Below are 12515 nucleotides of genomic sequence, written 5' to 3'. Positions count from 1 at the left end.
TGAAATGACAAGGTTATCCTCCAGACACAGGAGATGTTACTGCGTTCAGAAACACATTTTATTTCTCTCAAATTTTACTCAACTTCTTCAGCTGCTTTCCCTATCACATGAACTGTTCATCATCTCGGCAGAAATCACTGGAAATCACTGAGTTCTATTTTTGTGTAGATATATACATCAGAGTCTTGTCAGAGAGGAGGCATGGAAGATGTATCAGGTAGCTTTTGTTACTTAACAAGTCACTGTGAAACATAGGCGTTTAAAGTCACAATCTTTTGTTTATTTTTTTGTTTATGATTCTGTGGATCAGAAGTCAGGCTCCACTGAGGTCTTACTCTTGTTCCACTTGTGTCACTTGTGGACTTAAGCTGGGACATCTGAGATGGCTGAGAAGACTGGCTCTGTCTTACCTCAAGATCTCTCACCCTCCAGGAGGCCAGGGAGCCAGCTCAGGTTCTCCCTGTGGATGCTGGGTTCTAAGATGGTGTGAACGGAAGCGGTGAGGCCACTTCCTGAGACCTAAGCTTAGAAGTCCCACATTGTCACCTCAGCCATAGTCTGTAGGTCAAAGCAGGTCACAAGACCAATCCCAACTCAAGTAGTGGAGAAATACACTCCATCTCTGAATGAGAGAAGCTGCAAAGAAATTGTGATTATTTTCAATCCACCACAGCAGGAAACCCCAAATTCATTATTTTATGAAGGACCAATTAGGCATAAAGTCTTCTGATTTTAATATAATCATCTTCTCTGGCCCTGTCTAACCTCTCATTATTTGATTAGTGCTTGTGAATTTACAAAATGCTTTCTATATTTCATTTATCCACATGACAAACTTCTGAAGTGTGTCTTCTCCTGTTTTTAGATAAAAGATTAGAAGCCCAGAGAAGTTAAGGACTCACTCAGGGTCCCAAAGCTATGAAGTGGGGGCACCTCTAGTCTGATGCTTGTCCCCTGCACACTTCTTATGAGGAACTCCATTTCTTTCCAAAGAGTGTGGTCTGCTTGATTATTATATTCAAGATCAGAATGAAAGCTGGTTCTTTCCCCCAGTGTGAAGATTGCCAGTTCAGAGCTACCTGTTGAAGATGGGCACAATTTCATCTGGGAGGCACTTTTCCCTAACCATGCAGCTGTGCTTACAAATTTCAGAAGAGTTTCGTGGGAGCTCTTTTATACCAGTAACTAAATTGACTGAAGTTCAACTAGAAGCATATACACCTGCTGCTACTCAGAAAAGCAGGGCTCACAGCCATCTCCCTCAGAAAAGGTAGAAGGAGATCAGGAACTTTCATGGCTGCTAAGCGTATACAGTGAAATGTTCCAAACCTATTCCCTTCAGAAATCTACAGTAGCTACCCATTCAATGAGGTATGCCTGCCATGGTTCTCTCACACAACCATTTTTATATTCAGCTGGAAACATGTTTGACCTGTTAAATACTCATCTTTTTAAAAATGATGAACGAGAGCTCTGGCCAATTCCGTGAAAATCTTGAGAATTTATTAAAGGGATGTTTTAAAAATGAAATATGAATCATTGAACAGAACCTCTACACTGGAAAAATAGTTTAAGGGTATATAAAGGGATCAGAGATCATTATTACCAACTGAGAGGGAATGTCAACCTTAACTGACTATCTTGATACATTAGTTATTTACCTAGTGCATTTCTGTGCTTCCTGTAGTTTTTCATCTTAGATGCCAAGGAATCAGAGGTCAGGGTTCTTGGGAAACTGTGAATGACAGCACTGAGTTCTCATTTATGTTGTTTTGCAGGCCCTGCATTTTAATGTTGAAGCATTCTTATTTATAACTTCTCTGTTTGCCACCAATTCTGTGAGAGAGGGAAATTTCCCAATGTATGAGTGAGGAAACAGTCTCTGAGGAGTTAAGTGGCTGTTCTGAATTCACAAATCTAGTCATGTCAAAGGAGGAGCTAAAAACCCATATTATGACTCCTTCCACCTGTCATATTGCTTTTAAAAATATGTAATAGGTTATTTTTTTTCTGAACATAAAAGAAACCAATGCACTTAAAAAAAAGGCTAAAAAAGAAAATAAAAATTACCTAAGATCCCAACCCAGAAATGACCCCTGTTCCTCTGCCATCATTTGGCTCTCTTTTCTTTGTGTTTAATTTGACACAATTATGTGCATATATAGATTTTACACCTGGTGTTTGTTGTTTAGCTTGTTGTGTTTAAACTTAGGTCAGGAATATTTTTCCATGCTATTAAAAATATCTTTGAAAATGTAACTGTAAAATGCTGCAGTGATATTATGTCATATGTGTCTTCCATAAACCATTCAGTCCATGCTCTTTTGTTTGACACATAGAGAATATTTTACTTTTATTATAGTAAATAACAATAGGGTGAAAAATTAAATATAAATCTTCTTTTATATTTCTGGGTTTTTCCTTTCATCATATTTTTATGGGAATATATGGTAAAAAGCTATTATGATTATGAAGGCACTTGGACATTTTTTTTAACTATGAATTCTGCATTAAACTCAAGTGTAATTCAGATTGTGCAAGAAAACATCTCAGCAGTAAACAACAGGGTTCTAACTACTGGAAATTCTTTTCTACTAGAGTTGGGAACATACTCAATGGATAGGGGCTTCATCTCACAGATTAGATCCTCTTCTATAGACATTGTTAATAATTTCCTTAATTGGCTTCACTGTATTACTTCTGTTCACTGTATCCCTGTTCCAAGATTCTGCTATCAAATCCACAAAATTCACCACTATGAGAGTAAAAAGGGGGAGTGAAAGAAATAACTCAAGGATAGAAAACTGGTGAGAAGGCTGTTGTAGTTATTCAGGGTCTCCCTTCCTTTACATCTATTCCTTCTGCCTGAAATACTAAACATGGGGTTCATTTGTAATCCCAAAACTTGTTTATTTGCACACTCAATTAATATAAAGAAGTACTCTGCCCACTAGAAACCATAAGAAACTTACATTTCTAATAAAGTAAACATCAATCTTTAATATCCCACATTAAAACAAACAAACAAACAACTCTTTTGTGGTTCTTGGAAGTGGGGAAAAATGATGAGGAATGAGAGCTTTACTTTTTTAAAAAATAATTCTTTATTATTGAAAGTATTACATATGTCCCCTTTTCCCCCCCATTGACCCCCTCTAGCCCCTGTGCCCGCCCCCCCCCCCCCCCCCCAGGCCTTCACCGCCCCATTGTCTGTGTGCATGGGACATGCATATATGCAAACAAGATCCTTGGTTGATTAACTCCCACCCACCCACCCTCCCCTGCCTTCCCTCCAAGTTTCTGCACTCTGTTCCATGCTTCCATGCTTCCATGTCTCTGGATCCACTCCGTTCATCAGCTTATTTTGTTATTAGATTCCACATATGAGTGAGATCATGGGATACTTGTGTTTCTCTAACTGACTTATTTCTCTTAGCATGATACCCTCCAGGTCCCTCCATGCTGTCTTAAAGGGTAAGAGATTCTTCTGTTTTACTGCTGCATAGTATTCCAGGGTATAAATGTACAGCTTTTTTCATCTACTGATGGTTACTTGGGCTATTTCCAGATCTTAGTTGTTGTAAATTGTGTGAGAGCTTTACTTTTCCACTGACTCAGTAGTGTATAGGTCAGTGGTTCTCAAAGTGTGGCCCCAGACCAGCTACATGGCATCATTTGAGAACAGTTCAGAAATGCAAATTCTCCAGCCTCACCTCAGACCTACCAAATGGGAAACTCCAGGTATGGGATCCAGCAACTTGTGTCACCCAGAAACAGCTCGCTGGGGGATTCTAATGCACGCTCTAGTTTGAGAACCTTTGGTGGAAAGGAAAGGAGATGGGACTTTGCTTTCTCATGTTGCTATTCCATTAGTTGGGACCTGTGATATGTCACCTGACGACTCTGGGCCTCAGTTTCATTGTCTATAGCAGTGATGGCGAAGCTATGTCACGTGTGTCAGAGGTGACACGCGAACTCATTTTTTTTGGTTGATTTTTCTTTGTTAAATGGCATTTAAATATATAAAATAAATATCAAAAATATAAATCTTTGTTTTACTATGGTTTCAAATATCAAAAAATTTCTATATGTGACACAGCACCAGAGTTAAGTTAGGGTTTTTCAAAATGCTAACACGCCGAGCTCAAAAGGTCCGCCATCACTGGTCTATAGGATGAGGGTAGTGACACCTAACCTACAGAGTTGCTGGAAAGATCAGTAAGCTAATGTAGGTGAGTGTGATTTTTACAGCATTGACCAAATAATCAAGGTGGAGTATGTGTTTGCTTTGATCCTCTTGGACTGGTAAATATCACCATCACTCCCTCTCAGGGTGGGCCTGTGAGGCTACTTTGGTTCTCCTTTCCCTGTAGAATAATACAGCCTATTCCTGACTGTTGAGGCCACTCCATGCATCTTCCCAAGGACCTCGCAGCTTCCCAAGGCTCTGTCCATGGCAGCAAGAAGCCCATGTCGGCTGGTGAAGGGGGAGGATTGTGGCTAAAGGAGCAGCCTGGAAGGCTGTGCTGTGAAACTGACCCAGGCTCCATGCAAAAGACCTGGAAAGCTGTTTTGAGACAGTAGGTAGTCATTACAGGTGACAGGTGACCATGACTGTGGAGACTTATCAGTAAAGGTAATGATCATTGTGATTATAGCTAAACAATTTGGTGACTAACATGTGACGGGCTCAGTCTTCTTTCCTATAATTTCAGATCGCATTGATTGGCCCGAGTCCATCCCCTGCCCGGACCATTGCAGTGGCTCCTAGCTATCTTGCTGCTTTCAACCTTGTCTCTCTTCAGTCTATTTTCAACACAGCTCCTCAAGGGAGCCTGTTAAAATAAAAGTCAGAGGAGAGTATTTCTCTGTCTAAAACCATCCATTGTTCTCTTATCTCGGAGTCAAAGTCAAGGTCCTCATAATATCCTGGGAGGCTTGACAACATCTTTCCCACTTACCTTTCTGCCCACATTTCCTGCCAGTTTTCTGCTCACTTACTTTACTCTTTGAACATTCATGCATCCTCCCACCTCAGACCCTAGCTCTTCCTGGCCCTACTGCACAAAATATATTCTATAGAGATGCATAAGGCTTTTTCTTTTCCCTCTTTTAGGATTTTACTGAAATTCATATTCTAAAATGAAGTAGGAAGTTATTTGTTTGGATATACCAATATTTTGTTTTTTAAATAAATATTTAATAGATGTAGCTCAAAGCCAAATGTGGTTTATTTTTATCCCAATGACTTCTGCAAAATAGCTGCCATTTATTCATTGAGTAAATGGACATAGTCTTGCCAGGGCTGCTGCCACTCTAGAGGAGGCTTCCTCAGCATCAGCACTGCTGACATCGGTAGGGTGACTGTGGGAGTGTCTGGCGCAGTGCAGAATGTTAGCAGCATCCCTGGCCTCAGTTCATTAGATGCCAGCAGCACCCGCCCCAGTAGGAAAGCCAAAAATAGCTACAGACATTGCCAAATGCCCCATATGGGAAAAAATTACTTTAGCCACATGAAGGGTGTCATGAACAAAACCCAGGCTTCAGAGCCAGACAGGCGGGGGTTCAAATCCCCACTTAGCCACCCTACCACCTAGGCAACCTTGGGCAATGAAGAAGGTGAGAAATGGGCTCAGGCTTTGCTGACAAATTGGATGCATCAAGAAAGCATTCATGGTTTTGTTCTGAAAACTAGAAGCCTATAATGACCATTTCTGAAAGAGGGAGGATTGCTGGGGAGACATCACAATCATGGACATACTGAATTTGAGATGTCAGTCTCCATTGTGGAATGTCTTTTAAAACTAAATATTGTCTGACACTCTTAACAACAAAAATAAAAAACCTCAGTGTTAAAATGTTAACAAAGACTCTACCTCTTGACTTGGTCTTATCAAAGACTCTGACCATGCAGTCATATTGAGTCACTCTCCTATTTAAAACTATCCAGTGGCTTTCCACTGAATATAGAATAAAATCTAATAATTTCTTACCATACTCTCCAATGCCCTTCCTGTACGTCCTATCTGCCCAACTTACCTTGTAACACCCTTCTCCTCATACATTATACTACTTCTATAGTGGCCTTATGTGTTGTGAACATGTCAAGACCATTTAGGTCTTAGGCACTTGCTACTACTGTTGTCTCTTTCTGGAATACTCTTCCCACTGTTTTTCTTCTGTACCAGAGACTGTGTGTGATCAGTCAGCTTGCAGCCTTCCTGTTATCTCCTCAGAAAGTTCTTTTGTAACCATGATTATCTTCTTAGCCTTTCTCATCCTCTGAAGTTGCTCATTCATTTGTTTATACATTCATTGATTGTCTCCCTCTTCCTGCCCCATGCACTATCTTTTTTGATTAATGTGCCACTGTATTCTCAGCATAGTTGTCTCAAAATGTCCCACATTGAACCCCCTTTAATTGTCATGTTTATCCTCAAACCAGCATGCTTTCTCCTCCTACCTCCCCCCAGTTACAGGTAGAGCCATATCTGTTAGCATCACATACTTATGTAACAATTATATGTTATGGATAGATATCCCATATATCACTTCTCTCCTAGCCATGCAATATTGGAATCTGGGTGTCAGTAAACATCAGTTATGAAAATCATCATCATCTATAAAAATAATGAGGGTACTATAATTAATGCCCTATCAGGGACTATGATGCTTTATGTGTTCTTGTATCTTCTCCATCCCCAGAATTATGACTTGCACAAAGCAGGTACTTTACACAAGTTTGCTCATCAAGCTGATTGCCTATTTATCAAGTTTATTTTCTTCTTCAAAAATAAGAAACAACTTTGCCTATTTTTATATTTGGAACTACTTTTCTCTTCTTTATGTTCAAAAATGAACTTGTTGCAGAACTTTGCATATAGAAAATAACTGAATCATTTTTTTAAAAGAGAACTATTTGGGCATCTTATGTAGTTTTCTAAAGATGTTATACTTGTTGAGTGGTGAGGGACTTATAACAGGCTTTTTCTCTACTAAAAATGTGTCTTTTATTATAATTTGAGATCATGGCTGCTTGAAGGTACATGACCCTAGAGATAAAATGTCTTTAAGAGAGGGGGAAAATCATAAATCAAGACCAAATGAAATGCTAATGAAACCTGGAAATATGTTTTATATTGAGAACTTTAAAAAACAGTATTTTTCTATAAAGGTTTCTGGGTGTTTTATTTTTAGGGATTAAAAATGTGTTGCTATCTGCTATGTTTTTACCAAATCACCATTACATTGGTTCCTACATGGGACTTGAAGAAGAAGTAGGTGGCTGATTATGGGTGTCTCTAGGGTAACAACTTGTATCTTGACCCGTGTATCTGAGGCCTGGGTGGGTATCTGGAGAAAACCAGTCTGGTTGGCAAACACCTATCCTAACACTATATTATCTGGAAATCACTTTCCTTGATATTGAGCAGAAACTGGCAACTCAAACAAAGGACCTTCTTTTTTCTCATTTTGAATATATTGACTCTTGCCCCAAGGAATTTCTGAAAGTTAGTGAAGAGACAAAATCAACTTTAACTTTGGAAAAAAAATGTTGTACCAACATGTACCAAAGAAGAAATTCTAAACCAATCATAGGATTTTGAGAAGGTACAATTCCTATAAAATGTTGGGCTCTTTTACTGATGAGAAAAAGTTACTAAGCATATTATCATGAGGATAGTCCATGGGTTAGCAGGTTAGACATGAATATAGATGCTGCCTGATCAGTATCACATTGAGATGCTCTTCTAAACAAATGGTGAACCCTGTTTCCGTTTTCACAGTTCCTGCAAGATTTTGAGGCCATATTATATGTAGGAGACAATTTACAGAACCAGTAGCTGGATGCAAAGATATGGCCATTTGAAGAACTTGTAACAAGCCCTCTCTATATAAACCACACCTGTCTATTTGAATTGTACTCATAGGAGTGACTAAAAAAATGAGTATTTCCATTTGTTTGGGTTCATCCTTTATAGTGTGAAGAGAAAGATGTGTTTTCTTAGCATGTGTAGTGTAACATGCTTTACACTTAGTGGTTGCTCAATAAATTTTGATGTTGACTGAGTAGGTGATAGTGATGGTACCCTGAGTTGCTTTCTTTGAAGTCAAGACCCTTGGGCTCTTTCAAATGAAACAGAACACAAAGGTGCCCTATTAAAAACTAGAGAAAACACTGCAGAAATAAAAAAGCCACTTAATTTGAAATACCAAACATTTTCTTTTTGGTATCTTAGTCACTATTTAGGATGCCTTGCCCAGAGTAATTTAGTGGTTCAATTGTTTTCTTCTATGTTATAATGTTTAATTCTATATTGTCAGGTGATGAATCAGAGGGTAGGAGTTTACAAATCAGCCCCTATGGTCTTTGCATGCCATCTTTCCAGGCAGCCTGGAGTGATAGGCCTCCCCTAAGAAAACTAGTTCAAAAGCTGAGACAACTTTGGCACAAAAAGAGGAAATATGAGCTAGGGCACTCAGCGGCCAATGAATAGAATGGCCCCACGGCATTCACATAGTTCATGTATGAGGAGACAAGAAGAAATCCTAAGTCCTAAGGGTGGATGTGAGCAACCTCTCCTGTGGCTCCATGCATGGTACTCATCTAGCCAGAACCTTGGCTGAGGTCGAGGAAGCATCCCGTAATGAGCTGGTGTGGGCTCATGGACACATGCAGGACTGGCCCTGGAAAGAACGCAACCTTGCATGGCCTCTGAGCAGCAAGAAGGGGCCCTGCTACCTCCTGAGGAAGAAGAGATTTTGGAGGCAAATCAGGAAAAGAAAATCCCAGGAGATATGATGAACAGAAAAGAGCATCAGGTCTGAAGAAGCAGTTCCTAGGACTTGTCCGGACCCATTGAAAAGTTCAGGATGCTCAGTCCTCATTCAGGAAGAGCCAGGCACAGTAAAGCAAAAAATCCTTCTTACTCCTGAGAACAAGAAGTAAAATTACTTATTGCCCACCTCCCTCCAAAGCTAAGCAAATTACAAGGAGAAAAAAACATAAGAAAGCTATATGCTCATTTGGGCACAGTCACAAGCAGATAACTGATGTAGCATATTGAAAAAGATGATAGCCTGTTTGTTGTTTTTTAAAGCTTAGCTTTTGATTTGACAGTTTTACGTTAAATGTCTTATCTTTGCGTATGCATTTACCTTGCAGAAAGGGATCATTATGATAAGAAAACGAATTGGTATTATTAACTACTAATACCACTTTTTATAAATGGATACAATTAACTCATAGAGTGGCAGCTTTTGCTGAAATTCTTCCTTCTCCTTTTTGAGCTTATTCTTATCTCTGACTGGAACTTGTGAACAGCTGTCTAGAATTGATGAGATGACCCCATTTGGGTCCCAATCAGCTCAGCAGGAGAGACTGTCATGCTTAGGAGCTGAGTATCACTGATTTAGTAAAAGTAACAAACTAAAGTGCAGTAGAGGGAAAAACTCACAGGCTAATCCCTCTAAAGATTCCCTTTACACAGAGCTGAGACTTTAGGAGGGAAATGTTAAAGTAATTACTAGAATAATAACTTATACATGTGGTTAGAACACTCAGTGTACTGAAAGTAGGGAGCTTTCTTTGAAGATTAGTTTGAAACATAATGTGCCAGAGGCTCCCCCTAAGTGTCCCCAAGCCTGTCTGTTCCCTCTCTGCCCCCATAAAGGGTAGAATTTGCCCCAACATATTACCTCACCCTTTGTACCCATGCAGAATGTCTTCCATCCAGAGGTTTCAGTGTTTCCACAAATGTAAATTAACAAGCCTCAGCATCACTTCTGTCCACAGAGATGGTTCATTTAAGTACCACAGAAATTCACCTAAATGGCCCTCTCAGGGTCACCTGACAAGGCCCTTGTGTCATCTGGTATTGGATATTCAAAGTGCAAAACTACTTGCAGCCTCGTTACGGTTCCAAATTTATTGCATCCTTAGCAAGTACCACTGGAAGGATAAATCATCTTTCATCCTGATCAAGGCTCCTACCACATGGCCTTCCTCAGTCTCACTGTGTGACCACATTCCTGGGAAGCCAGACTTCAGCCCTCCTCTTTCTTATCTTATCTGCCCCCAAACCTAAGTGAGGACAGAACATGATGGTTTTTTAAGATGTTTTAGGAATCACTTTGATTAAATAAATAGTTGGCCATATATATTTTTATTCCCCAAACTCATTATTAATGGCTCTGTCTTTTGGTTTTGTTCCATCCACCAAAAGGGTGGATTACAAACAAATATTTGGTAATACGCAGTTACAATCGGCCCGAGTTTACACGTTTCCCGCACTCCACCGCAAATCTATATGAACGGAGTTAAAGACGGCTCCCGCGGAGTACGCGCAATTCACGCGAGCCGACTTAACTCGTTTCCCGCACTCCAAGTGTTAATCCAGTGAACAAATATTGATTAAAAACTTACTGTGTTTCCTGCCACTCATGTGCTAGACACAGGGAACACTTCAGTCATGCTCCTCCCTTCATGGGAAGGACAGACAGTAAACAAGAATCAGCCACACTGTGGTCAGTGCTATGAAGATGACAAACGTGATGGGCTGGGTGAGGCAGGTAGGAATGGATGGACCAGGGAAGCTCACTAAGCAGGTGATATTTGAACTGAGACCTACCTTCCTTCCTTCCTTCCTTCCCTTCAGATTTTCATTTCTAATAAAGTATACATCAATCTTTAATATTCCGCATTATAAAAAAGCTCTTTTGTGGTCATTTTATTTTTCCCCAGAGTATAAGGATCATGGGACCAAAAAGAGAGAAAACCACTGTGGTCCATCCCCAACCATGATGAGTCCATTTCTTGCGCTGACCTCATAAGGCGCCATTGTGATGCGATTTCAAGCCAATCCTATATAAGGTTCTGGCTGAGTCCAGGAAGCTGTTGGGTTGTAGTGGTTGGTTGGATTGGTTGGTAGTAGTGGATTGGCGGATTGATTGGTTTATTCTTTTTACCTCTTCCTTCTCCTTCTCATTTTCCTCTTCCTCCTCCTCCTCTTCCTCTTCCTCCTCCTCCTGCTCCCCTCCTACCACTTATCCCCTTCAGGGGAACATTTAAATCACCATGTGTGATTTTTTTGAGGACACCTCGGCCAGGGTGGAGTGGCTGTGTGGGAACTATGCCATCCTCGATACCATCGGGAGGGGCTCCTTTGGAGAAGTGAGACTGGCCCGCCACCTTCTAACCAACATGAAGGTGGCTGTGAAAATAGTCAACTGTGAAGATCCCGCAGACGTGGCCGAAGAGATTTATTGTCTGAAAGAACTAAACCACCCGAACATCATCAAATTGTTGGAAGTGGTCAACACCGAACACCAGGTATACCTGTTTATGGAATATGCTTATTCAGGTACTTTATATCAACATCTAAAGAGGTGGGGTCCTTTATCGGAGGAGGCAGCACGAGCCCCATTCCGGCAGCTGCTGTCGGCTGTGCACTATTGTCACCAGAAACATATCGTCCACCGGGACATAAAACCGGAAAACATCCTACTGGACATGGGGTTGAACATAAAGCTGGCTGACTTCGGGCTTAGTGGTGTGTTTAAGGATGAAAAACTCACCACGTTCTGTGGCACTCCCAACTATAAGGCCCCAGAATTATTCAGGCTAGAACCTTATGAAGGCCCGAAGGTAGATGTGTAGAGTATGGGGGTCGTGCTCTATAACATGCTGACTGGAGTACGTCCATTTGTGGGCAAAACCTTAGAACAACTCAGGGAGCACATCTTGAGCGGGGACTTTTCTATTCCGTCTTTTCTATCTGTACCGTGCCACACACTGTTAAAGACCATGATCAACATCGACCCTGGCCGAAGACCCACCCTCGGAGTGATAATGCAAGATATTTGGGTCAATACTGGGGAGGCAGAGGAAATGACACCCTACATCGAACCATCCTCTACTGACTTAGACCCCCAGGTAACTCAAATAATGAGGACACTGGGGTATGAACAGGAGGAAATAGAATCATCCTTGATGGAGAGAAAATTTAACAGCATCATGGGCACTTATCGCATCTTAAATATGAAACTTACCATCGGTGGCCGAACAATAAAAGTAAGTCCCATATCCTCCTCTGACTCCAACAGAACACTCCGTACAACCCAGGGGACTTGGGGATCCTGGAAGAAAAGCAGAGAACCTCGAAATCCACCACCGAGCCCAGAGTTCAATGTGTCCACCACCACACCACCAGGGGCCCCGGATTGGAGTATTGCCACCCCTCCCATTAGAGTGGAGGTGAAGAGGATCGTCGTCCAGAAAGGCAGTGAGCACTTGGAGAACACCAGCCAGGCTGGCAGTGCCCACTCGGAGAACATCAGCCAGGCTGCCAGTGCGCACTTGGAGAACATCAGCCAGCCTGCCAGTGCGCACTTGGAGAACATCAGCCAGGCTGCCAGTGCGCACTTGGAGAACATCAGCCAGCCTGCCAGTGCGCACTTGGAGAACACCAGCCAGCCTATCAGTGCGCACTTGGAGAACATCAGCCAGCCTGTCG

The 12515-nt window shown here is 41.3% G+C and overlaps 1 protein-coding gene across 1 annotated transcript in view; it reads right to left on the bottom strand.

Moving 5' to 3' along the window:
- TRPC7 (transient receptor potential cation channel subfamily C member 7) overlaps nt 1–5025 on the bottom strand; it is a 259805-nt gene extending 254780 nt beyond the window's left edge. Inside the window, 2 exon segments of the mRNA XM_023752170.1 lie at nt 2638–2755; nt 4962–5025. Of these exon segments, the coding sequence (XP_023607938.1) occupies nt 2638–2755; nt 4962–5025 (182 nt within the window).
- Between the last annotated feature and the right edge of the window lie 7490 nt (nt 5026–12515).

Source organism: Myotis lucifugus, unplaced genomic scaffold (genome assembly GCF_000147115.1).
Source record: "Myotis lucifugus unplaced genomic scaffold, Myoluc2.0 scaffold_28, whole genome shotgun sequence".
NCBI lineage: Eukaryota > Metazoa > Chordata > Mammalia > Chiroptera > Vespertilionidae > Myotis > Myotis lucifugus.
The sequence above is the reverse complement of the archived record's forward strand: the minus strand, read 5'-3'. Positions and strand labels throughout refer to the sequence as shown.